The sequence below is a fragment of the Anguilla rostrata genome, chromosome 9, assembly GCF_018555375.3.
Source record: "Anguilla rostrata isolate EN2019 chromosome 9, ASM1855537v3, whole genome shotgun sequence".
Lineage (NCBI taxonomy): Eukaryota > Metazoa > Chordata > Actinopteri > Anguilliformes > Anguillidae > Anguilla > Anguilla rostrata.
In genome coordinates, this window is record NC_057941.1 from 10,048,710 (window position 1) to 10,076,315 (window position 27,606).

A 27,606-nucleotide genomic window follows, 5' to 3' on the forward strand; every position below is an offset into this window, starting at 1 on the left:
TGCTTTAATGACTCAAACACTGAGTGAAAGGGAAGTGAGCAGACACGTGGCTCTCCAGGACCAGGTCGGGTCATCGTCCTCCTGGGGCAGGGGTGAGCAGCTCCAGTCCTGAAGGGCTGGTGTGTCCGCAGGTTTTGGTTTTGCTGTAACCAGTCACCCTGGTTCAGGCAGCTAATTACCTGCGCACACTGCACACCAAAGGCAGTCCACTCGTAAATTAGACCACAGTAAATGCTTTCAGCTGTCCATGTGCTTATCGAGGAATGCGGTTAAATGCCACATCTTCATGCTGGATATTTGTAAAAAAGAAAAATATTATGGAGTCAAGCCAAACTTCAGGTTGAGTTACGGGTCACTCAAAACACAAGGCAATCAAGGAAATTGGATGAGAGCATGCATCCATGATTGATAATCATCCACTGATAAAACATGCTAATAAAACATTCTCCAAACTCATTGGGTGGCACTTCATCTCACTGCAAGACAGTGATCCCAAACATACTGCCAAAGCAGAGTTTTTCAAAGCCAAAAACAGGAAAATTCTTGACTGGGCAAGCCATTCACCTAATCAGAATCCAATTGAACATGTGTTTTATATGGTTAAGAGAAAACTAAAAGCAACTGGCCTTTGAAACAAACAGGAGCTGAAGATGGCTGCAGTACAGGTATGACAGAGAAGATATTCAACACCTGGTGATGTCTATGGGTCACAGACTTCAGCAAAGGATATGCGACAAAGTACTAAACACGACCACTTTTTTTTACATGAAATTAGTATACCCCAAACATTATGGTGCCCTGAAATGGGGGAGGGAGCTAGGTAAAACAAAGTGCTGTAATCTCTACATGGTGACACCAACATGTATAAAAAGCGAATGAACTTTAACCACTTTAATGTGAATTATCTGATAACATCTAAAATTGTGCAGTACAAGAAAAAAAGAAAAAAGAAAAAAATCTTATTCCCAAACATTATGGAGGACACTGTATGTGTAGCATATTGTCTGTATCTGTCCATCAATCTGAGTCTGGGCAGTGCTGCAGTGAAAGGTACATTTCTCTGTTTTAAATTGTCTCAAATACAGCAAAAGAAAACATTTTATTGAAAACAAAAAAGGTGCTTGTAGCCTAATATTTTTTTTACAGTATTTCAGTTGCTTCTTGATTTACACAGAAAAAAAACATAAGAAATGAGGAAGGACAACACATTGAAATGGAAAATTATAGTTAAGCTTTTAAACTCAATTAACTTTTCAATGCAGGTTGGGTGGGGGACTGAGTCATTGTCATCAGAATGTAGTTTTCAAAAAGAAACCACTGCCATGCTGAAAATTGTGTACTCTTATCTGTGCAGCCCCTGTGGCCAGTGGGTTGGGTCACATAATAAAGCTACTACATTTCAATTCATATATGTAATACATAGCTTTACACAAAAATGGTATTGTACAAACATTTTTCATTTTTACTTATAGTTAACCAGTGGGGGAGGCATGAAAGGGTGTATCTCCAGTCTAGAATGATTTGCATTTGTGCAAACAGGATAAAAAAAGCTTTAAAATTTCCATATTCTACCATTCGTCCCATTTCCAGCAGAAATAAATCTTAAACAAAAATGCAAGTCAGTATGCATCGTACAATAAATGGCCATTTCAGCAGTTCCCATAACTGACAATCCACATTCTCATTCAATTGTGTTTTGACAATACAGAGGGGAAAAAAAAACAACAAAGAGAAACTGGGAGACTGGGCATGGGAGAATAGCAAGGCAGAAGCCACTGATAACCAAGAGAAACATCAATGGTCATCTCACACACGCAAAAAAGCACCTGGATGATCCCCAGGCCTTTTTGGGATAATGTTCTATGCACAGGTGAGTCAAAAGTGGAACTCTTTGGACAACAGAGGTCCCATTATGTTATCTGTAAATCAAACGCAGCATTTCACAGTAAGAACATCATATTAACAGTCAAACATGGTGGTGGTGGTGTGATGGTGTGGGAATGCATTGCTGCCTTAGGCCCTGGACGAATTGATATTATTGATGGAACCACGAATTCTACTGTGCACCAGAAAATTCTAAAGGAGAATGTCCGGTCATCTGTCTGTGAGCTGAAGCTGAAGCGTAATTGGGTTATACAGCAAGACAATGACCCAGAATACAAAAGAAAGTCCACATATGAATGCCAGAAAAGAAACTAAAGTAAAGTTTTGCAATGGCCCAGTCAAAGTCCTGACTTCAACCCAATAGATGCTGTGGCAGGACTTGAAACGAGCAGTTCACATTCAAAAACCTACCAATTTGTCTGCGTTAAGTTCTGCAAAGAAGAGTGGGGTACAATTCCTCCACAGCGATGTGAAAGACTGATATCAAATTATAGGAAGCATTTATTGCTGCTAAAGTTGGCGCAACTAGTTATTAAGGGGACAATTACTTTTTCACATAGGTGATATGGATGTTCGATAACTTTTTTCATTAAATAAATAAAAATTATTTTTTTAAATGTGTTTTGTATTTATTTAGGTTCCCTTTGTCTAGTATTACATTGTGTCTAAAGATCTGTAAAAGTATTTACCCCCTTCCAAGGAAACCAGGAAAGGGCAAATAATTTTTCTAGGCACTGTATATCTAATCTCATTTGAAATATCTCCTTTGGTCATTTTAGATGCACGTGACAAGACAGGCGTTTTTGGGTAGGTGTTTATTTGAACGTTAGTCCCTTTTTAAGGCAAAAGGCTCAATATAAAATAATCAAATCAGTTTGGAAACAACTTTTGTTGGGAGGACACAGCCGTAAGTTTTGTTGATGGGAAAGATTGAAGACCTAAAGTGGTAGCAGAGTGCATAGAAGAAAGAATGGACAAATACTGAGAGATTTGATATTATATGTAGTGGTGGAGGCTTATTACTTGTGACACTGTAAAAAAATGCACCGAATGGCTGATTTAACTGGAAATTGAATAAATTAAATGGTGGTCTCTCCCTTCTGCACAATACTGTAGCAAAGGTGTTAATATCTTCAGTTAAAACAGAGGGTTTTGGGGAATAGAAAATATTTAACCTGAATACAGTCTGCCAGTGTTGTCAACGCAATGACGTTAAGGCTTCAAGAACTTCTCTTTACATGAAAGGACATTAAAAAGAAAAATAAATGCTTCCTACCACAGACCTGTGACCCATCATCTAAAACCTCAGAGAAATGTCCTATTTCATACATTTTCTGAACCTACATTCCAAAAATACACTTATTTGCTGATGGAAATACACCTGTATTCTGAAATTTTACCACAGGAGTACAGGTTGGGAGAAGTGAAAGGAAATTAACTGGAGACTGCAGATTAGTAAAAGGAGCCATGTTACCTAGTGTTTTCCCATCGAACAAATCCCCAGTTACTAAAATGGCCACAGGCTTGTTCTACATAATTGCCCATTTTTAACTTTACCACACAAAGTTTACAGCATAATACTGATAAGTAAGATGTGATTTCATTATGTAACCCGCTTTCATCTGTATGGACATGTCACTTTTACTTCAAGCCCCTCCCAAATAGTGGAGCTGAAGTAATGACAGGGTGGACCTGGATCCACAACAATCTGCAGTGGCGTTTTCACAACCAGTAACCAAAAACTTAAATAACAGTGAGTGAAAGAGTGACAGCAATGTAGAGGGAAAGCATTGTCATTATTTAGGCCAGTGGTTCTCAAACTCTGTCCCATGGCCCCCCTGTATAAGCTGGTTTTTGTTACATCCACAATTGCAATCCACAGAATTTTAACAACATGTTAATTTTGTGTAACTGGGTGCTTTTAATTTTCAGAGAGATTATTTACCTTCTTAAGCCACATTGTCAGGAATAGCAATACATGCCCTGAATAATTAGATTCACATGTTCATATTGTGCTATATTGCAAACAATTGCATAAAATAACCGATTCTGAAAGAAACGTGTGTCCATGTGTCCTCCCACAATCCAAAGATATGCAGGTTTTGGTAATTGGTGATTCCAAATGGTGCGTGCCTCCTATAATGGACCGGCGACCTAACCAGGGTGTTTTCCTGCTTCTCGCCCAATGCATGCTGGGATAGGCTTTGGGCTCCCCACAACCCTGACCAGGAATTAGTAGGTTAGATAATGGAGAGTAACTATGTGTTCAAGAACCTAATTAGGAGCATATTAACCTCAGTCTTTCATTCCATCAAAAAATGTACCTTTATGTAATCCATCGCAATATAGCACAATATGTACATGGGGATTTTATTCTTTGTGGCATGCATAAATATTCCTGCCAATGTGGCTTAAGAAGGTAAATAATCACTTGAAATAAAGAAAGCACTCAATTAGGAAAACTTAACAGCTTGTTAAAATTATGGGATGGCAATTGTGGTTGGAACAAAAACCAGCATACACAAGGGTGCCCCAGGACTGAGTTTGGGAACCACCAATTTAGGCTACTGTAACCACTTTAGCAATATTGTTCATCCCTTTGAGCTGAAAAGCCCACTGGCAGTCTGAACCATTGCTTATCTGAAGAGAAGACAGTAAATGGGAACAAAATCCTTGGACCACATACATTTAACAGGATGGTACTATGAATTCTGCTCTGTCACAGAACATTCAGTTTGTCTTCAATTTATTAGATGATTTCAGATGTCTTTAACTGAACACTCATTCAGTGGTCGGGAACACAAAATAACCTAGAATACTAAATTTGAGTAGCTAACAAATTAGATGGTTATTGTGCTGAACCCCAAATGCATCAGAAAAGTAACCCGGAGTGAAACTGAATGAGGAAAATTCCAAGATTACTTTATTAAGAGACACCCAGAACTCAAAAGTTGGTACACAGATAACTGCATATTTCCACAGATGTTCGAATTTGTTAAGAAAAAAATTTCAGAACATTTTTAAGGTCACGCCTGACAGTATGACCTTCAAGCTTCTTTTTCAATCATTTTTGTTTTATCAAAATAATTTTCAACATGATAATTAAAAAAAAAAAAAGTCAGTCCACATCGTAACTACCTGGAATGTTTACAGTTTCTTTTACACAATTCCTCTTTCTTATAGACAATCCATTTTAAAAGGAAAAAAGTTAAAAACCCCCAAATGTAAAACAAGAAAAAAAAAATCACTGCACACACAAAGGTAAACAAAATGACAGCCTACAGCAGTGAAATGGATTTGGAAACGTAACATGTGACAACACTCAAAGATTACCAACTGGTATTCTTTTTCCTACACTGAACAAACTACCAACAACCACATAATGCCATTAAAAAAAAATTAAAAAATGGTATTCTTTGTTTTGCTCGTTGACACAAAACTGCAAGGTCCTCCATATTTAGCCTTGTCTTGTGCTAAAACCTGCAGTGATATAAAATTGTTGATAAAAATATTCCTCTGTTAACAATACATCATGGAGGTTTAGGGGTACCATGTGACACCTGGGGGCCAATCAGTGGTGGAGGCTGGATAGGGGTGTTGCTACTCAGGTTTTGCTTCTTCCTTCCCTGCTTCTTCTGGGGCCTCGGCAACCTGCCAATTAACAATTCAAAAGCTGGTCAGACCTGATAAACCAAGGGTATGGGACTCTGGAAACCATAGAAAACCACACAAAGCAGCTTTCCCTTAATGCAGAACTTCATATTTACGAGACTCCTGCAACGATGCGATTATAGTCTGAGACATCTTCTGGACCATCTCGGCTTTAGTGATCTCAGACCAGCAGTGGTTTCAACCATTCCAAAGACAGGCAGAAATAAGGTGCATTTGTTGAACTGGATTTAATAAATTTGATCCTCAATGATCTGACATGGACACAATCAATGGGTTAGTCTAAACGAGTGGGTTAGTCTAAACCTTACTGGGAGCAAATGAGCCATATGGAATATTTCTGGGGCATTTTCACTTGTTTTAATTCATTATGTCAATGGTGGAAATACAAATAATTGATGATGCAATAACATATCTAGGAGAGGTTTAAAGATCTTGGGGATGGGTTTGTACACACAGACTGTATCACTTGCACACTGACAGGGACAATGGTTCTCATCTTAATTACATCCATATGGGGTTTTGCGTTTGCATTTAATAGACAACCATTTTGGCCTTAGTCCCTTATAGACCACAAGTGCAGAACGAGTTAAGTTTAAATTGATCACATAATAAACTGAATGTATGTGCATCAATACTGGTTTACCACTTCAATAAAGACAAAGACATGCTTATGTTCGTATTGTGCTTTTCTGATAAGTATACTTTAACTTGAGGTCTATAGTATAGTGTAAAACACTCTACTGTAGTGATTCGTGAACCAACTTTAGGCTGCCTCAAGTAAGATATCAATTTTTTTTTTTTACTTCCTTAAAAACAGAAGTGCCTCTGGGGTTCACAGTCAAAAATAATTGTTACAGCAAAACAAATGTTAACACAATCAAATGCCTCTCTCCTTTCACCTCATCATTCTTGGCCTCTCCATTTTCAGAGTGGTTCTCCTCATTAGTCTCCTCCTCTGCCTTCTTCTTTCCCTTTGTCTTTTTGTCCTCCTTCTTGTCATTCACCGCTTTCTCTTTCTGTGAAGTTAGAAAAGAGAGTATTCATTATTCCTTTTCTGGTCTGCCACTTTTGCAGATCTTTGCAACTGACGCTGCTACAATGAAATCGTGTTACAGTTGCTATTTGTTCACGGCGGTGCTAGTGGTCCAATCATTTTTCCTGCAAACTTGAACCCACACCAGCAACCCACTGCAGTATGAAAGTTTTAGTAGCTAATTTGGCCAACCAAAAAATTACAACTTCGCCATTAACTATGATTTCAGCAAGAAATACACATTTTAGGTATGGGCTTAGCTTCACTCCAAGAGCTCAGCTTTTCCAATGCATTCTGTGGGGGACTCACTGAGAGTGGGGGGGTCACTGTAGGGCTGGGTGAAATGGTATTTGAATAATATTCAATATAATTTTGTAGGGAATACAAAATTAAGCTACATCCATAATATCGCATTGTGCTTATACTGCACTTTTTTAGGAGGCCAAATTAGTTTCCAGCCAATCAACTGCGAAACCACGCGGCATGTAGGAGATGTATCCGTTTGGCAGTCATGAAGTACGGGAGCAATGAGTTAAGCCTTACTGTACGTCACTTTGGCTAAAAGCGTCTGCCAAATAAATGTAATGTAATGGTAAAAAATGTAGCCTTCTGATATTCCACCAGAAGCAGAGCATACGAGTAGCGGTAGCAAAGCGTGCCAGGTGCAGCGTGTTGGTTAGCACCAAAAGCGGTCGTCTATGCTCAGCCCACCAGCGGGATTCTTGTGGGCTGCACAGGAACTGAAGCCTTTTGAAGTTGTGCTAATTGAACGAACCCTGTCGCACTAACGCTCTAGTGCGACAGGGTTTTTGAACAAGCCCCGTCGGCTTGTCGTTCTCCCTCGGAGGGCATTTGGTTCCAGTGGCAACACTGTGCCATGCCACCAAGCATCACTCAAGCCAGAAACTAGACAGACTTGTGTTCCGGGCTAAAAAAAGAGCAGCTAAGCAGCCAGAGAACAAGTTTACCTTACACAAGAGTCAGGACCCATGCACACAAACATAAACAGGAATACTCAGAAAATTAATGTGTACAATGAACCATTTTTTCCCTGTTAATTTGCACTTTTTTTAACATGTATTTTGTGTTCATTCAGTGTGCACTATTTCTGTCTGTGTACTCCACAGACCCCACTCAATATTTTGGATCTATTGAAAAATAAATAAACTAAAATAGGGGAACTTTTTGTTTATCTTTTTATGCTATGTCAATTTGCAATAATTTATATTCATTTGATAGTTATGAATTAGTTTAGTATGTTGCATTTGATGCGACTCGTTTTGCACACAGGTTTTTATTTATTTTAATTCAGAGCAATATTTCATGCAAGCATAGGTCTGTCTGAGCACTTATTGTTTTATCGAGTCAGCTCTTAAAAGACGTAATGCTCAACTTGTGCACATCTGATTACAGTAAATATAAGCGGTTTACATTAAGCATATAATACGGATTGGAAGTCACTGTCAAGCTATTTCAGAGAATGCATTCATAGAGATATATATTGTATATCGCCAATAAGCTTAAAAATAGATATTATTTTTTAAGCCATATAGCCCTGCCCTAGGTCACTGTTTGTGGGAAAGCACATACCTTTGCTGCCTTTCTGGGTTTTGCCTCTGCCTTTGGGGGTGCTGGTTTCTGTACAAAGAAGATGATGTGAAAAGGCTTCCTAAAATGTCAGGTGTACAAATGTCACTACAATGCACTGCAAAATAACTCAATTATTACAATTATCATCAAATTCTGAAAAGGATACCATGGACATAAATATTGAAATTAGCTCAAAGGCTAAATAAAGTAAAGGCTAGTTTTGCCTGAAGCTGCACCCTCCTGATCTTAAAGTCTAATACCAGGAATTTAGTCAATAGACTGAGCATATTCAGCGCCCTTTTCACTGTGGTGTGTACAATATAATTTATATGCAGACAGACACCTGGACAACGGATGTGTGAACAAAAAGGTTATATTACTGACAAATATGATCTAGAGATGGTGAGAATATAAATGCATAGTTCACTCACCAACGATAGCCTTGCAGATCTTCTCTGGGGCTGAAGCAATCAAGAGAATAAAGAACAAACTTGATTAAATGATGAAATTCAGACAAATTCAATATCCATTTTCAAATGTTCACTTTTTAATAAATGCACAACCTCAAATAATCTGTATAAGATCATTCTTTAATTCCACAAAGCCTTTCCCAGAAATGTATAATAATGTGAATATGCATCTCTTACCTCTTCTTTTACTTCCCCTTCAGCTCCCTGTGTCTGAAAAAGACGAGTCATAATGTCATAAAATACATTATTTACTTTTTAAACAGTTCTTTACCTAACATGAGAATATGACACGATTAAGTAAAGTCTACGTTCGCAGAAGACCAACAGAACTCGTGTAATGTTAACGGCCTAGCTATGGTTGTTACAAAGCCTACACCACTACAGTACTGTAGCATTCCGGCGGGAAATCCAAATCAAGGGAATTACAGCTAGCGACCAAGTGACCCCCACTAGCGCTCTTTGATGGCGTGTTAATTTTAACATTATTTTCCCCTCCAGTTTAATTCGTGAACATATACAAGGTGTCGACCATTCCGTTCGTCAGAATTGTAGCTAACCCACAACAGTCAATATACCAACTACGTTAATTAACCAGCTTCTTATAAGCAAAAGCCGATGGCAAGCTGCGTAATATGCAAACTACAAAAAAGCTCAATTGATAAGAGGCAGAAATGCACATGCAATGTGTGTAGTATAGCTCATTTGTAATGTTTACAATGGGCCTATACCGACAGCTACGTGATTTCTCATTCTTAAACACAATAGACAATACTGAGTTAAAGCAGACTTTCGTCATTTCATTCTGCTTGCCAGAAAACCAAACCCCTAGCTAAACGGTGTGGTGTTTGATAACTTCCAAGACAAGCGTCGGAGACTGAAACCAAAATGGTTCAGTCTAGATTCTAGGCTGCTATAACAGACAGACCACACATCCAACAAGAGTTATGCATTCAGTCTTAGCAAATAAAAATGAAACGGACACAGAAACCGAAATCCCATACAGCTCTTCAAACCAATGTATTACTGCGCCGGGGGGAGGGGCTGGAATAAAATCAACTACACTTCGCCATCTGCCGACAAGAAGGAGTTATTACAACCACCCAGCACGATGAACAAAGGAAGAATAACTAAAATGTATATATTTATGTGACTGCCAAAGTAATTTGTCGTGCGGACAAATAAAAAATACCATAAATTATTTTACTGCGCTCTCTCGAATCTAGCAACAGCATGTATGTGAATAAAACGCAGAATTTGTGTTTGGTCATTTTCACGACGGCTAGTCAGAACTGCAAAGCATGGCTGCCTGTGGTTTCTCCAGCATGGAGACCAAGCTTGACTTCAGACTCGCCACAAGATTAGGAGTACGCTAACGAGGCTGAAAGCGTTTAAGTTGACTTTAATAATAATAATAATTTACAAAAAAACCCATGCATTCCTATCTGTGTTTCCATTCTGTATTTTAATTCGCAAAACGTCTTTTACAATTAAATATCCGTTATCTGGAAGGATTCCTAATACGGCGCTCTGATTTCAGTGGGGGGAAAGTGTATCCGTATAACATTACAGAATTGCAAACGGCTGTTACATACCTTTCTCTTGGGCATGTTGGACTCCTGGATAGCTTTTTTCTTTAAAATAAAACAAAAATGCTCTGTTTTGAGAAGCAGAGTTCACAGCATGAAAGAGACGAATATTCCCTTTACACTAATACTGTAGTAAACACACGGCAACATTAAACCTAGCTAGTGGTTGAATGGGGGGAGGGGTGCGGCTAAATCTAGACTGATGTTGTTTTCAACCAATCAGAAAACAGTCAAAGAAACCGCATAAGTACTGGAATTTCAATGCTGGGAATTTTTTACGCGCGAAATACTGAATGCGAGGGGAGGGATTATATATTAGAAATTAGGAACCTATTTTGGGAATATGGTGAGGCTACCTGTGCATAAACCCCTAGCCTATAACCCAATTACGCACAGCTGCAAACTTATGTACATGAATAACAGCTCCTAGTCAGGTACAAATGCAGGTGATTTTGATAACATGAAAATGATGAGCCACAAGGAAATGGAACGCTTATTATATTTCCAACATGGCGCCCAGCAATTCTTGTTTGATTGCTTAACCAAATTCCTCAGTCTAAAAAACTTCAGGCTTGTGAGACGCAGGTTTCTATTGGTGGCTGAAATCTCCCGACTACCTAGATACAGTAGCGTAGTCGAGCGATTGCTACCTAGTAGCGGAACCTTAGCAGATACATGACTTGACTCGTGTGAAAAATGTCTCCCCTCGTGGTTGTACGGGGACACTACAGTAGGCTACTTTAGTATAGTACCGTAGTGTCGAGAAGTTCGATTAATTAAAAAGAATCAGTAAGTTCGAAACTTACTGAGAGCCGATCCAAATGAACGAATCTTTACATGGAGGAGAGTCAGTACGATTCGTTCACCAAAAAGAACGAATCGTTCACGAACGACACACCAGTACAAGTACAGCTCTGCCGTAAGGGACCAAATATATATCAACAAAAACGTTCTCAACGCACAAAAATGCCAGGTACCGCAAGCAAACAAAGAATTATCAATACGTCTTTGATAAAACCTGGCTAAACCTAGGCCTGCTATTATAAGTATTGATATCAAAATGAGGCCAAGTTACAATAAACTATATAGTCTATTTTAGCTGCTCACACAAATTAAACAAAATCTATTCCAACGCAATGCTACCTAATCTTTCCTAAATTATTTAATTCGACTTGGCTGTGTTTTTTTTCATCTTATCATCTGAAGAGAATGTGATCATTAAACCCATTACAATACTATTAGTTTAGTTTCATAATTTATGCACAAACTAAGTGCCAAATTAGCAAAAATGAAGTTGATTTCCTTTGGTTTGCAATGAACAAATAAAACAAATAAAAAATACCTGTTTACCTACTAAACTACCCAGGTAAAACTGTACATTTCCTGTAATATAAACCAATATGTTACCAGAGATGTGCAATACCTGAGGGCAGTTTTGCAGAACTAATACAGATCTAAGAAGTAAAACTTTAAAAAAAAAAAAAAAAAAAAAAGAAGCAAAATCTATCCAAAATAGCTAAATTCTGCATTGCTGTAAATCATAAAATAATCATATATTTCACTACAAATCAACAATTTTAACTAATGAAACTCACCTTTGCATTCTTTTCAAGTGGGAATTACCATCTTTTAATCAGTATAGGAAGATGGATATGTAGGCGTCCAAACCCTATTCAAAACCTCCCTGAAAATGAATAAAATGCTTTTTGTCTGTTATAAAGCATTTAAATTTGTCAATTTTTCACCAGAGCCCCATGAGAAATGTTAGGATAGAAACAAATGACATTACGAAAAGCATTATAACATACTTTGGTACCCACACCTAAATTTGACAGGGATGACAATTTTCTGTAGTGTTTCACAAATGTTGCTATTCATAATCGCGCATTAGTGTTATATGTAAGGAAAAAACAGAATAGCAGCTCTTCCTCAGGTGACTAAAAATGTCAATGCAGGACGTGATCAGACTGTCAGCAAGAACAGACTGTCGACAACTACTTAGAGGGATATTATAGTATGGTTGCAGTGCATAAACCCCTCCTTACAAATACGAATGTACATTTGAGAGTTCAGTGGTGCAAAAACCATAGGTACTGGTCTACAGGGATGTGGAAAAAAGTGATATGGTCAGATGAGTCAACCATCACCATGTTCTCGACAAGTGGGCGAGTGCATGTGTGGCGTACACAAAGAGAACGATACCGGCCTGAATGCTTGACCCCTGCAGTGAAGGGGTCTGGCGCCTCTGTTATGCTGAGGGGAGCATTTTCCTGGCATGGTTTGGGTCCACTTGTCCCCAAAGAGGGAAAGGTCACTGCAAATCAATACAAAGTTATTCTGAGTGATCTCATTCATCCCATGATGAAACATTTCTGTTCTTCCCGGATGTCTCTTTCCTGATGAAATTATATGACATAGTAACACAATTATAGTAACATAAGTAAACAACTAATAGAAACAGTTTGGACTCACAAGTCATGAAGAGAATCCAAGCCATCTTCATATGCTGCTGCTTCTACCAAGTCAAAGCTCTCCAGTCCAGAGTGACAGCCACTGTTGCTAATGTCACTCTCTAGTTCCTTCAGTACTTTCTTCAAAGTCTTCCTTTGCTTGCATGATTTGGCTTTTGTTTAGCATATGCCAATTAACAAAGCTCTTATAAACAATAGATGGTGCATGCACAAAGCTGTACCTCATGCGTTCTGCAAAACCCTCCTCCTGCAAGTTGCTGGTTACGCAGCATACTATCTCAGTGATTATTTCAGCTAGAAAGAAGCTGTAAACAAATTTCAAAATCAGCAGAAATAAGCCTGAAGAATATGAGACTGTAAAGTACTGTAATGTATATGCCATTTCCAAGTAGAGGTAAAAGTCAGGATGGGTAGATCATAGAGAGCGTAAATGTTTTTCAGGTAACAGCTTGCTTTCAGGAAATTTACTTGGCATTGGAATGTCTAACTAAGATATTTTTTTCACCATTTGTAAGGAAAGAAGTTGCTTCTTTTTTTTTTTTTTAAGTGAAATTATATTTACTTACATATAAGTGCTCCTGAAAACACTTTCTGCTCAATGGAAATAATGCATCAACTTTTCCTAGCTTATGTACAAAGAGTGGATTGATTGCTTATGGCTCAGAGGGGGATTCAGGTGATGTAATTTCCATTGCTGTAGTATTAGCAGTTATTTGACTTGTTGCAGGCAGACAGTTATTGGATTATAAAATACCATAATCATCAACCTGATGTGTCAGTTTCAGCCCTCCTTTGGGAAAGGGCAGGGGTGCTGTAAGGGGGAAGGGGGGAGGTTAGGATGATTCCAAGGGTCCTGACTGACAGGGGCCCTCAAAAAATATGAGAACATAGGACTTTCTGGGGTGATGGCGTCTAATGTGCGATCTGTTCATGGGGCCCAGAATCCCTGGTGGCACCCCTGGGAAAGGGGACTGCCTTGTTATTTCTTTTTAATTTTTTTATCTCTAGTGGTTTTACCGACTGAGAGCCTATTGGTTCACCACAGTCTTTAATTAGAAGTTGTATCTCTTTTTATGCAATTGTTTGCCAATACACTGAGGACAACATGGACAAGGGAATTTTATTCTTTATGACATGTGTAGCCACCATAATGTGGTTTAAGAGGACAAATAAATCCTCTAAACATGAAATGCACCTAATAAAAAAAAAAAAAAACTGCTTGTTAAAATTCTGGGATTGCAACTGGTTAGAATGAAAACCAGCATACAGGGGAGGCCCAGGGGCACAGGGGCAAAAGATACACCCAGATGTTCAAGCTATTCATTAAGAGGTGGTGATTTGGGAGGAGGGGAGGAATACAGAGTCAGACAAATTGATATACGAAAATAATCTGATAGATTAGATACCAATGACCGGTGTTGGTCACTTCCTCGTAGAAAAGTATTGTGTTCATGTGTCATAACAACGCTTTTACGAGAAAAAAAAATCTGCTTTGGGAAAAGAATATGGAGAGGAAGAGAGGGAGGGAGGGAGAGCGAGGAAGAGTGAGCGAGCGAGTCAGAGAGAGAGAGAGAGAGAGAGAGAGAGAGAGAGAGAGAGAGAGAGAGAGAGAGAGAGAGAGAGAGAGAGAGAGAGAGAGAGAGAGAGAGAGAGAGACTTCACTCAAGCTTCAAGGTTCACTGAAATTTTGAGTGAGAATCTTGCTATTAGTTAACGATAGCGCATGCACGTTGCTGTGGATTTATTCGCCCCGGGTATTTTCACTGTCCAAGTAACTTACCTAATTTTTTTTTTTACAAAGTCGTAACTGTGTTGGGAATTTCGTGCTACAGATAAGACGTCTTATTTAGAGTGGGATAAAAACAACCATGGTGATCAAAGTTTACATCGCATCTTCCTCTGGATCGAGTGCGGTAAGAAAACCGTTCAGCCTGAACGATGGCTACTTAGCCATGCTTGTGATAACAGTTTATGCTTATTCACTTTAGTTTGGCAAGTGGGTACCTGGCTAACAAGAGATGTAATAGGCCTAATACCTTTCAGTATACAATGACTTGCGTTCGCTTGACTCTGCTTGATTGCCAGTGTAATGCTTGCAGCCTGCAGTTACTATGCTTGTGATAGGTACATAATTTGATAGCTATGCCCGTGATAGCTACATTTTTCCGGTCGTTCAGTTCTCACCGTAGCGAAGTACTTTGCTTGGTATGGAGTTTACTAGCTGTATGTCGTATTTCTTCTTTTCTACGCAAATGGACGGGAAGTTAGCTATTCAACTGCGTTTTCACTTAAATTTAATACGTGGTTTAGCTAACTGCCGTTAATCCGTTACGAAAGGAACGCCCAACCAAGACTGAAGATACGTTCAATAAGCTGTTGCAGGGCCATTGTCAGTGTGCCTTATCTCGAGCTCCTACACGAGCATGGTCTGAGAGTTCAACTTTTGTGCTGTGAAGATTTCGGTGTTAAAAACAAAATGGGTTCTGTCCATTGAACCACTGGCACCTGAACTAGGTGCAACATGGGTGGCATCACTACTGGTCATCAGGAACAGCTGGATAACTGGACCCTTAATTCCTTACTACCCTATTAAAAAGGACAAATACGGTATATTTATCAGGAAAGGTTGAAAGTGTAACTAATTGTCTCCTACTTAGCAAATGGAAAGGTACACCAAACAGTTTAATGTAAATTACAGTCTGGAGTTGTGGGTCATAGTTTGTCTTTACAGTGTGAGTTGGCTATTGTACAGATGTACACTTTGTGTAGTATGCCAATCTGTCACAGCATGACATACTGCAGTGCACAACTAATTTGTTGAAAATGGAAAAGAAAGTCACATGCGCGCACACCATACACGCATATCAACATGAGGTGTGCATATCTGGTCATGTCATGGCATACTAGTAAAGCAAAATTTTAGCTTTTTGTGGAAATTCTTTTTGCATTTGAAAAGCATGTCTACACAGGCTCATTGATTCTACCTAGTGCATAAAGTAATTTGCTAACTTGTGGTAGTCAGTAACATTTGCCTCAAAAACAAATTCATTTTATTTAAGAAAGTAGCCTAATGTGATGTGTTGCCCACACCACACCAGGAGGTCCTGATCAGGGTGACAAAAGAAAAGCACAATGAAGTTCTATGAGAGATTTCTATTCACCGAACCTCTACCTGACTTCAAGATATTACATTTGATACAGTTTGACTTGTTTTGTGCAGGCCTGCTTAATATGGCAGGAACAGTATTTGATTGTCGAAGAACCCCAGTGAGATCCGCTATACTGAAGAACACACTGGCTGTTGTGCTGTTGATGTACAGCCTCTCCATCCTACTCCCCATTAACATGGAAGTGTGCTTTCATAAAATTGGTGCTCCTGTACAGAAGTGAATGCTTGCAGTATCTTTCGGGTGCAGCACTCCCTGAAGCTGTCCAGGCTGAGGGTACACCAGCTGTGGTTAATGTGCAGTTGCCCATTGACCTTTGAACAGCACCAGCGTATAATCAAATCTGCACCTTGCAGACGGATGAGAGGATGACCTAACATAAGATCATTCTACACCGGCAGTAAAACTGTTCTGTGTGGTGTGCGTCTGGAAGGATTGGTGGTTCCAGCCCGCTGACTCTACAGCCTCGCTGCATTTTTCATCAGGAAGTTTGTGAAATGCCCTCCTGTCTCCTCCAAAGCTTCGAGGGAGTTCACACGAGGGCTCACTAAATAGGAATGGCTGATATCAGGAGCTTCTTCATGCAACATTATAGCCTACTAATTATAAACTGCAAATTTCTGCCATAGCATAGAAGATACTGCAAGCAAGGAATATTTTTTATTAGGGCCCGACTTTAAGAATTTTTTTCTACTGCACAATCGGGCCATTAGGTCAGTGTATTACTTGCCCCAGGTACGTTTCCACTGGCCCAGATGCCAGAATAAATTGTATTTTCTCTGAACGGATAATAAAAGCTCGCCCACACCCACACACACACACAGCTCACCAGCACTTCTAGAGATGTGCTCTGCGAATAAACCAACTGTCAGTTGCTTCTTCAGAATTGTTGCGGTTTCAGTACCTAAAATAAAACTATGAAACAGGATTTTGTTTTTCTTAATTGTTAGGTGTGTTAAACCTTGATACTGCGGAAACCTTGATAATTCAGGCCAGACTTCATTGTTCAGACTTTTTTTGTATCCTGCATGTCGATGAATTTCAACATGAAATGAGCCTTTGAGCAAAGGTATTTCAGTTCTGGAAAAGAATGTGAAATAAAAATTGCCATTCATTTTTGAAAAAATTCACACAAAAAATCAGTAATCTCCATGTGTCTCACAAATACTTTAATGATGCTTGTGGACAACAGGAAAAGTCAGGGGGAGGAGTTAAATTAGACATGGGAGGAAGTTTAGTCGATGCTGATCATTGCACTAATCACATTAGTAGCACTAATCACATTGCAGGATTGCAGTCAAACCAATCTCACAAACTGCAACTTCCCTTTCCTGACAGTCTAGAGAGGGAGAGCCAAAACAATATTTAGACATGCCCAATTCTCACTCTTCTGTGAGAAATAGAAAAATATTTAGCCTATTTAGCAAGCATTGTAACAGTTGGATTATTTGAGGCGAGCAGACTGGTGTTGGAGAGACAAGGTTCTATGGCAGCAATCAGACACTGGGCTCCCCTGATTTGGCCATATTTGGCCATTATCTGTTCTCCTCCCATGACTCTGCAGTTTCCAGTTTCCTTGTCTCTTTGTACATTTGTACCTTTCCTCATTTTTTCAGGTACTGCTGTCCAAATGCCCACATCTGCAAGGCGGAGGTCTTTCCTGCTTTGTGTTATAGGACTGGCTTCTCTTTTCTGTCATGTGATTTAATTGGCAGCTTTGACCTTATCTCTTTAATTTTTATATTGTCCTCATTGGCTCCTGAATTATTTCTTTGGGACTGTGGATCTGCCATTTGCTGACTGCTAGAGTTGACTTTTCCAAAGAGCACTACATAAACTTGGGCGTGGCGCTCTGTTCAGGCATCCAGCTTTCCTCTGGCCCCATTTCCTCAGGAGCCCTCAGCACGTAAATTATTCTCTAAAGCTTTGTGCTAAAGCACTGCTCCAGTGCATGGAGAGGCCCAACGGTCTGGTGTTGAATCTGGGCCATGCCAGTTTTGACTGGCTGTAAGCCCCACGTGATGATGCAAAATTGGCTCTAGAGCTGCTTAAGAGAAAAGAAAGAGGGTTTCAGCAGGTCAGGATGACATTGTCTCATTGCGCACCCGTGACCCCTGCTGGTCGATCAGGCTCCCTCAAGACCATCAGTTGAGCTGCACATGAAGCACCTTCCTCTGACTTGTCAACCACAATGTGAAAAGAAGCTGTGGCTGGCTTCATGTGATTTGGAGGAGTGCACATGCTTGTCTGCACTCTTCTGAATCGACAGCGATGGTCGGTAGGTTGTAGATGGTCATCTGCCATTTTGAGAAAGATTGTTACGGTCTATATTTATAGAGGGACCAAGCCTCTCCTGCTGGGTAGGTGTCTGACTAGTTACAGCTGGAACTTTCTAGTAGCAAGCAACCAACTGCATTTTATTCCTGTATCTTGCCTCTGAAACAAAAAAGTTGAAACTTGAAAAGTACAGTGTTCAAAGCCACCCTATGAATTTTCAGTTAAAATTTTAATTCTAAGTGATTAGAATAGTGTTTCACATGCAGACTAATAAAACTATACTAAAAAATCACCCAAATTAAGATGAATTAATTCACTATTTAAAGAGAGATGTATGTATTTAATGAACACCAGCTTTCAAGTAGTACAACACTGCGTGGAACCCAGCCAGACATCTAAGTAGATGTAGTCTAATTTTATGGCTGAAAGGACGTGCAGGTTTGTATGGTGTGCAGCTGCAGATTATTGTGTCTGTCTACACTACCCTCTTTATAGGCTAACACTCATTAATGACACTGTGACCTACCTGTCTTTGGTCCATGTGTCATTGAACCCTCATAAAACTCCATAAACTCACAGGAAGTTGAGTTTATGCATGGTCCTATATGCATGAAACTATGCATGCTCATTTTTAGAGCAGTGTCTCCTGGTCAAGGTTCGTGCGTGATGCGGCCATAACAAACCTCGGTCAAAGGCACCGATGAGTCTCACTTTCCCTTTCCCTTTCCATACATCTCAAAGCTCACAAGTCTAGAGATCTGCTCATCTTACAGTTTTTACAAAATGAATTTAAAATGTATGAGATGCACATGTTTGTAGCCTGGTAGGCCTAAACATTATTTTTAGAGAGCGCAGCTCTTTTATCAATAGAACGTACTTCATAGCGGGCTTGTCCATCAGGTAAGTGGGGTTAGTCATTTCCAGCCGAAGTCCTCAGTTAGGACATTTGCGAAGTGCTGTTGTAATGCTCCTGCATAGCCAGCTGGACGTCCGGCTCAGTGGGGCACCTGAGCTGGATCGGGCTGGTGTCTGTGTGACCACCGCTGCCCGCATGCCCCCAGCAGAGGCAGGACGGGGCCACGCCCGGCCGCCCTGCTGTTTTCTCAGGCGGATAATGAGGGGCCCTGGCTTGTTTTACGCTCGGCTCTATCAGTCCGCTCGCTCGCACATCAGCTCTTCTGGATTCTGCTGGAGATCCGGTAGGTGAGCTGCTGTGGATGTGTGAGACGCAGGCTGTGCAGCCCCAGGGGGTCGTGGGTCTGAGGAATGAGAGAGAGCGGCGCGTCTCTGCGGGGAGTCGCAGAGCTTAGGCAGCAACTCGGGCTTCAGAGCGGAACACGGGATTTAAATGTAGGCCTATTTTTCCCTCCGCCTGTTGTAGATTGTGCTAGCTTCGGTGATAATGCACGTTGCAAGTTGCCGGTTGTAGGATGGCACAGTGGTACGGTGGATAAGGCTGTTAGCACGAGGTTAAGGGTTCAGATCTGGCTCTGTTTGTGTGCGCCTTCCTGTTCTCCCCAGGCATTTCAGTGTCTTTCCACTATCCGAAGAGGTTATGTTTGGATGAGACCCTTAGACGAACTGTACTTTTTTTGTAATTAAAGAAAGCTTAATAAACCGAAAATGCTGATGTACTTTGCCTTCCAAGTCACTCTGGAGGAGCAGGGATCTACAGTGCTCCCATATTAGAACCATTTGCTCCTGAAAATTGATGCAAATTACAGTCGGGAGTTGTGGGTCGTAGTTTATCTTTTCAGTGAGTTCCATTACTTTCTTAATTTAGGAGCACGTCTACTAACTGGGATGCATTAGTGTGCTCTTAAATTTTTCAGCATCGGAGTACGAGTGCTCCTTGGAAATAAATGTTAGCGCAGAACCCCGAGGAGAGTGTTTGCTAAAAGGATGCGGAGCAACATTATGGGTAGAAGGCATCTGCCAATTGCCTGCTGTGTGCAGGTGTCCCACCCAGTAAGTGGTAATTATCCCACCACTGTCAATGTAATATTTTTAACTGTGTATATTTATGTATGTATATCTCCACGGTAAAATGCAACTGGAGGAAAATGTCTTTGGAATACCCTGTGTGTGCCTGTACCTGTGCCTGTGCCTGTGCCTGTGCCTGTGCCTGTGCCTGTGCCTGTACCTGTACCTGTATCTGTGCCTGTGCCTGTGAAGTTGCAAAACGTCTTAAGATGATCAGTTGTTAATGCAAACTGCCACTCTGGCCCCACCCTCTCAAACCCCAGATCAAGAAGCAGCAGCAGGATGTCATGGGTTTCCTCGCGGCCAACAAGATCGAGTTTGAGGAGTGCGACATCGTCGTCAACGAGGACAACAGGAAGTGGATGCGGGAGAACGTTCCGGAGAACAGCCGGCCAGTCACCGGGAATCCCCTGCCCCCGCAGATCTTCAACGAGGAGCGGTATTGCGGGGTGAGCAGCGTGCAGCGTGCACAGAGCAGAGACTGCGCTGAGGCGTTGGGTTGAACCCTGGCTCACTCCACTGAGGGCCCGAGGATCTGAAGATCCCTGTTGGGCCCTGCTCCTTAACCGTTAGGCCTAGTGCCCACTGCTCTTCCATATCGAGTCACGACAGACTTTCACAAAAGGAAAGGTGCTAATGGTCCTTTAGCTGGCCAGGCCAAAGATACTGCATTTATTAGGTAGTGCTTTCATTTTACAACTATTTACATAGTTTCAGCGCTGTAAGGAAAAGAACACAAAAAAGCAACAAAAAATTGTATTGCAAAAAAAGGCAGCTATTCAGGAACTAAGACAAAATTTTATTACGTTACATGAGAGTTTCAGTTAATTGGTGTTTTACATATTTTATAACCACACAACAGTGCACATTTAAAATTAAGATTCTAATTTTTTTTATGATGTCAGTGATATGTATTGTAACTCACTGAACATGTCCCACTGTGATGCAGTCCAAATCCATGTTCAGCTACGCAACTACTACCCAGCACGCTGGGCAGTGAGAACACATTGTGTGCTTATGAGAATGCACTTAGTGAGTATCATGATGTTTGGGACAAAAACACATTTCTTTTTTTTTTTTTAATGTGGCTCTGTATTCCACAATTTTTAATTCTGTAATCAAACAATTCACATCTGGTTAGGTTCTCTGCTTTTATTTAAGGGCATTTTTATACATTTTGGTTTCACCTTGTAGAAGTTACAGTACTTTTTTATAAATTGTCCCCCCATTTCAGGGTGTCGTAATGTTTGGGACAAGTGGTGTCATTGATGTTTCTGATTAGTCAGGTGTGTTCATTTGCTTCCTTAGTGTAGATGTATGAGAGCTTTCAGTGTCTAATTTTGATTCTAGGATTTGGATTGCCTTTGGAGTCTGTTATTGGTGTTTGTCAACATGAGGACTAGAGTTGTGCCAGTTGAAGTCAAGGAAGCCATCATAAGGCTGAGAAATATGAAAAAAAAAAAAAAAAAACAGTCAGAGACATTGGCCAAACCTTAGGCTAACCAAATCAACTTTGGAAAGAGAGCACTGGTGAGCTCAAAAATCACAAACAGCCTGGTAAGCCAAGGAATGCCAGTGAGGAGTACTTAGAGAAATCGACAAAATCAGATTCTGATGATCTGTACATTTATATCTTTACACAATGATCTATGAGATTGATTTATTCCTCAAAAAATATGCAACGCTTAGATTTTTCTTTGAAGAACCTGCAGATACCTGATCTTTGCCAAGAAGCAGAAATGCCATCTGACTTCACAAAAAAAACAAAACAATCAATCCTCTAAATACAGTATGCAACCCAATCCACACAGACCTCCTTCTGTCAGTACAGAGTAACAGAACTGCTAGACACACACACACACCTACACCTGAAATATTCCTGTATATTTAGATATAGATATATATTTTATATTCCATCACTTAGAATGAAACAAATCCCACCCCTCTGCCTTTACCACTGACTTTATCTGATATATGCATGAGCTCCTGCAGACCTCGCAGTGTGCTCCCACAGGAAGTTATGGTCATCATGAAACATGCACATCACCATTTAATACCCTGATCTCTGTGTATGTTCCCAGAATTACGAAGCGTTTTTTGATGCCCGAGAGGACTATGCTGTCTATGCCTTCTTGGGCCTAACTGCTCCTCCTGGCTCAAAGGTAAGCGGAGGTATGAGGGTTTCGGTCACAAACATAACATGGAAACGCAAACAAACGCAACACGTGTTTATCCTGTGAAGTTAACTAAATGCCATACTCACACAATACATACCAGACCCCATGAATGGAATTTTACGAAATTTGATATTTTCATGAACTCCCGCTGTCTGTGTGTCTGTGAGCTGTCTGTGGTGTGCGGGTGAGCTCCTGTCCGTGTGGGGGTCAGTGGGTGTGGGGAAGCTATGTGAGTGTGTGTGGGGTGGGGGCGGTGCCAGTGGGGGTTGGGGTGCTCTCTGCATGTGTAGTTGTTAGTGGGTGTGGGGGGGCTCTGTTTGTGTGGGTGTTAGTGGGTGTGGGGGAGCTCTGTTTGTGTGGGTGTTAGTGGGTATGGGGGAGCTCTGTCTGTGTGGGTGTTAGTGGGTGTGGGGGAGCTCTGTCTGTGTGGGTGTTAGTGGGTGTGGGGGAGCTCTGTCTGTGTGGGTGTTAGTGGGTGTGGCGGAGCTCTGTCTGTGTGTGTGGGTGTGGGGGGACTCGTTTGTGTGTGTGTGTGTGTGGGTGAGCTCTGCCCTACAGCTCACATGACAGGACAATGAGTGAAATGAATGCTGCAACAGCATGTAAACAGAATTTCAACTGCAGTGATGAGTGAATGTAAAATGGCAGCTCACCCCCGTCACACAAACGTGGCAACATTTTAGCATTTTCAATTGACATGCAAATTTCACACCGCCTCTTAATAAAACAAAGGTCTCATTTAGATTCATAGGTCTCTGAAGCCTTTGAACCCCCCTCCCCTCCCCCCACACGCACAAACACAAGTTTATTGCTCTTGTGAACTGCATACTTTCAATTTGTGATGCCGTCTATTCTTCCTCATTAGTCACACATGTATGATTGCATTAGTATGAAGACACTTCATTTACGCCTGATGCAGTGTAACCATTTCGGCTTAATTCCAGTTGATATGACAACAGTATTCCTGCGTTGCTTGTGTTTTAGCAGTGTAGTTAGCATCATTTAGTAATCAAGCTAATTACTTTATTAAAAGGAAAGCATTTGATGTCAGCACCGTTAGACTGGTAACAGCCCCTGGCAAAACACACACACACGCACCCACACACATATACACACACACACACATACGCACGCACATTTAAGTCTTTTATATATGTCCACATACAGGAAGCAACATCAAAGGGCATAAAGTAGGTTTACAATACAGAGTAATGATATGGACACTTGCAGGCTCATAAGGAATGAAGCCGCCTCCTCCAAATATGGCAGCTACCTATTACTGCTGATATGGAACAATATCTTTCCAGATGCTTTGCCCGTGAATCCGATTCTTACATTCCAGCCTGTTGCAGACCCCTCACCGCTAGTCTGTGTACATTGCCAAGGCTAATAAATATAAATACTAGCAATCTACATTTATAACAAAGTTGTTCAAAAGCTGACACCAGAGGCTGGCACACACACACTTATACACAGACTACTGCTTGTATGCAGGTGTCTTTAGACTGTTTAGCTATTATCACTAGCTGTATTTAAATGTTGTGAGGGTGATGTGTGTCCCCCCCTCCAGTCTGAGGTCCTGCGGAGTGATGACCGTGTCTTGGTCAGAGAGGCGGGGCCCGCGGGGCCTTAATTTAGTTAACACTTCCTTCCTGCCCCCATCACGCCTTGTTGGCTTCAGCAGTTTCTCTGACCGCCCCCCATCCAAACCTCTCAGTCAGCGCCAACACGCCTCTCTCTCTCTGCATGAGTCAGGGCGCCCCCTGGCAGCAGAGAAGGGAACTACAGAGGCTGGAGTATGGCCACGGGCATTTATTTGCCCGGTAACTAACACTGTCATTGAAACCACTCATCCCCTGGTTTTAATGTATGTGCTCAACAAAGATTAGATGCATGACGGTTCTTTGATTGTGTTCAATTCTATGTGAAATTACAGAGACACAGTTCAAATTTTCTGGGCTGTACTATGTTGAAATCTTTCTGACATGGCCTCCTTCCTGCAGTTCTAGGGGTTAAATGGTTCTGAATTAACTTTTGGAGCAAATTTATTAATTGGGGAAAATTGATCATTACCACTGAGTTGGGAGACAAGAGGGAAAGCTAAGAATAAATCAAGTACAGTGGAAGAAATAGGCACTTTTTGTTGAAGTTCAAACTCTTTCATATGCATCAAACATACAGTGCAGGGCTCTGAAATGCTATTGAATTTTTTTTACAAATACTTGTAGGCTAAAATTATTATGATCTTTCATAAAACATAATGGAACATTTTGAAATGGGTTTATCTTGACTGAAATGCTTTTTTGTGTGGTGGCTTCATAAAGGCAGGAAGAACAAAAGTTTCATACAATAGTTATTTGATAATTTAGCACTGCAACATTGTTACAGTTTTATGCTCAGTTCAGCAGACACATACCCACAATGCAGGACACAGATAGGTAAATAAATAACCAATTTATGTAACTGTCTTTTAGAGTCTGCTGCATTTTGTAAGTTTATTTGCTGTGAAATATGTTTGACAGCTGATTTCACAGAGCTCTCCTTTTCTCAACAGGAAGCACAGGCACTGGCTAGACAAGCACAACAGTGATGTAGGAGTTCCTTCCCCACTCCTGAGCGCCCTCTCTTGTCCGCCTCCAGTACTTCACCCCAGCACCTGTGGTTTCTGGAAAAACATTTCCCGGGAGACAATACTAATCGTGACAATGCCATTAGGGGCAAAAACATTTGAGCAACTTACTTTTCATGCATTTAATTTGTAGTACATTCTATGCTTTCAGCATAAAATCCTAGAATCCATAGAATCCCTTTCCTATACCATGGGACAAAGTTAATGTCATACTGATGAATGTTTATCAGTCTTTACTGCAGATTTTAGCATGGCTGATCTAATTTCCACTACCACACTTGTGCACACGCAAGCACATTTACACAGTGAATAGTGATCTTATAACTTAGCATAATACATTATGGATTATATTATTCTTAAATATTACTGCGTAAAGGACATTGAATGTTGCCACTCAAATGTAAGTAATTTTGGGTTAAAACCTGGCTGCCTATCCATTTTTCTGAGACTAAATGCCTCTGCAATTCCTAATATGTTCCTGTTTTCAGTTTTGCACATTTTGTATGCAATAAAGAAGAACATGCCAAAAATCTATGTCTGTTAAGGGCAGCAGAGAAAATGTGTGTTACATTGTCATTGTGTGCTTGTCACGCAATACAAAAACTATTCTCTGCACTAGCTTCAAAGCTAAACGGTCAGATGTTTAATATTTATTTAGTATTAAAGATGGTAAACTGACTGCATAGCTCACAGGTGTTCAGTGCGCTATATGTAAAGCTTTTTGAGTGAGGTCATCTTGCCAAGCTGCAGTCAGCAGTTATATGGACTGCATTAGTTTAAAAATAGCATGCCTGTTGTGGATCCCCAGGTGCTGCACTTTAGTGCCCTCCATTACGAACTCTGCTGCTGGGCATGCCCCAGAGACGACAGAGCAAAAGCTTGCCTGAGTGAGCAAGGCGGGGGCTACCTCCATACTATTGTCATAGCAGCAATTGTAATAAGTAAGCTGACTCATATTTAAAGTTCTGTTTACTTGCTAATGTACAGATACTCAGTGTGGACTTTGAAAGGAAATGTATATTTAGTGCTCAATAGTATTCACTGCTCTAAGTGCTCTCCAAAAATCTGGCCCTAACACCACTGTTGTAGATGGCCCATTCTCTGTTTAGATGGGTGCACTTGTGTTTGCCGTAACCCAGCTGTGTTGGGAAATAGTCAGTATTCTGGGTAAAATGATTTTAACAGGTTTTTATAGTATATAAGCCTACACAAATATCATATTGTATGCAGAAATGGAAAATAAGCATAGGATTTTATAAACATCCCACTGAGAAAAGAAATCTCATTTTTAAGGGTGAACCTGGCCAAGATGAAAGTGAAGATTAAAAACATGTAACATCTCGGAAAATCATAAAAGCACCAAACACGAAAACATAACTGCAGTAATGAACTATTAAAAAGTGTAACTATTGGAAAGGACCACTGTAACACACATCTTTTGACAGGATAGTGATGTTGGGGAAATATCTGCAACTTATAAGCTGACCATCAGTCTTAGCTGAGTATTTTCAGTCACTGGCCATGTCAAAATTGATTTTTCTGTTATGAGATGTAGCCTACTATAAGCTTCTTTGTGATATAAAATGCTTCTGAAAAGGAACAGCGATACGTCAAAAGCCATACATTATATCAGAATTATAAGGCAGAGGGGTCTATGGTGTGAAAACAGGAGTCCTGGTTATGTGTTATTTCAAACAATAGGTAGTCATGAGGAAGCTATGGTAAGGGAAAAAGTACGCAATATAAAGCACTACATTTTACTGGGCCATGGGATGGGTCTGTCCCAAGAGATCTGATTCTGGAGAAGGGGCAAAAGAATTCATTCAACCAGGGAATGTGCAGCGATGCCTTGCTATGTACGGGTTACAGGCTTGTACTGCCTATTACAACCACCAAAATACTGTTTGAAGACAGGTCTATGGGTAATTTATTCTTATTTCAATGTGTAGAGCACTGCATTGAAGACCTGTGTATAAAATGTGCTATATAAATAAAGATGGGCTATGAAATCTTAGACATAAAATGTCTAGTGGAATTGCCTTTTCAATGAATGGGTGGATATTTTGATCGAAGCATTGTCATATTTTTAAAAAATTAATGTTAACCATTAGTAAAAATTAGTATTCAAAAAAGATAAACACATTTTTGTGTCATATTAAGGATACAGCATGCAATTGAAATAATATGCTGTAATAGGTTTCATATCAAATCAAAGCCATCCCAATACATGCAATTTTGCTGTAATTAAATCATTTCCACGCATTTCCAAATTCATGATCACTTTTTAGTGCCTGTTAATAATGATTGCAATTTTATACTGAGGGAATGAGATTTCATGGTGTTATTTTGTGTTTTACGACAATTTGCATGCACATCAATATGACGGCCTCTTATCTGTGGGTATAGCAACATTTCAGTATGCTGTTAAAATAGCCACTTAGCAATTCAGCCATTATTTCCTATCGCCCTTGTGTTGACCACCTGGTACTGGGGTTACACCTACCATCGTACAGACATGAATATTATTGACACTATTGATAAAGTTAGCTTTAGCAGGGCAGTAAGCACTCGATATCACTGCTGGTTTAGACATGGCTTCAGGCATGCAAATAATAATAATAATAATTCCTTGCATTTATATAGTTCTTTTCTCACACTCAAAGCACT

General features: G+C 40.3%; 2 protein-coding genes across 3 annotated transcripts; one reads left to right on the forward strand and one right to left on the reverse strand.

Moving 5' to 3' along the window:
- Nucleotides 1-4,785: 4,785 nt before the first annotated feature.
- On the reverse strand, nt 4,786-10,410 carry LOC135262903 (non-histone chromosomal protein HMG-14A-like). Its single transcript, XM_064350287.1, has 6 exons — nt 10,242-10,410; nt 8,827-8,859; nt 8,611-8,640; nt 8,180-8,227; nt 6,456-6,572; nt 4,786-5,535 (listed from the first exon to the last, which is right to left on the reverse strand). Exons 1-6 carry the CDS (start codon nt 10,254-10,256, stop codon nt 5,485-5,487), a joined length of 294 nt encoding a protein of 97 aa, XP_064206357.1. The 5' UTR covers nt 10,257-10,410; the 3' UTR covers nt 4,786-5,484.
- Nucleotides 10,411-14,313: 3,903 nt separating this feature from the next.
- Nucleotides 14,314-26,547, forward strand: LOC135262904 (adapter SH3BGRL-like). Of its 2 annotated transcripts, none has more exons than XM_064350289.1 (4): nt 14,314-14,619; nt 20,397-20,582; nt 22,215-22,305; nt 24,865-26,547. In XM_064350289.1, exons 1-4 carry the CDS (start codon nt 14,575-14,577, stop codon nt 24,882-24,884), a joined length of 342 nt encoding a protein of 113 aa, XP_064206359.1. In that variant the 5' UTR covers nt 14,314-14,574; the 3' UTR covers nt 24,885-26,547. The 2 variants fall into 2 exon arrangements, with proteins under 2 accessions (XP_064206359.1, XP_064206358.1); XM_064350288.1 differs by having other exon boundaries at nt 14,318-14,619; nt 22,215-22,295; nt 24,865-25,469.
- Nucleotides 26,548-27,606: the final 1,059 nt, after the last annotated feature.

What these genes read in the sequence shown, in the direction of transcription:
- LOC135262903 (XM_064350287.1), bottom strand. An exon ending in AAGGGGAAGTAAAAGAAGAG is followed by an intron (nt 8,641 to 8,826) that starts GTAAGAGATGCA and finishes TGATTGCTTCAG; the next exon opens with CCCCAGAGAAGATCTGCAAG. An exon ending in GATCTGCAAGGCTATCGTTG is followed by an intron (nt 8,228 to 8,610) that starts GTGAGTGAACTA and finishes TTCTTTGTACAG; the next exon opens with AAACCAGCACCCCCAAAGGC.
- LOC135262904 (XM_064350288.1), top strand. Translation starts at nt 14,575, where the DNA reads ATGGTGATCAAAGTTTACATCGCATCTTCCTCTGGATCGAGTGCG. An exon ending in ACGAGGAGCGGTATTGCGGG is followed by an intron (nt 20,583 to 22,214) that starts GTGAGCAGCGTG and finishes GTATGTTCCCAG; the next exon opens with AATTACGAAGCGTTTTTTGA. An exon ending in CTGCTCCTCCTGGCTCAAAG is followed by an intron (nt 22,296 to 24,864) that starts GTAAGCGGAGGT and finishes TTTTCTCAACAG; the next exon opens with GAAGCACAGGCACTGGCTAG.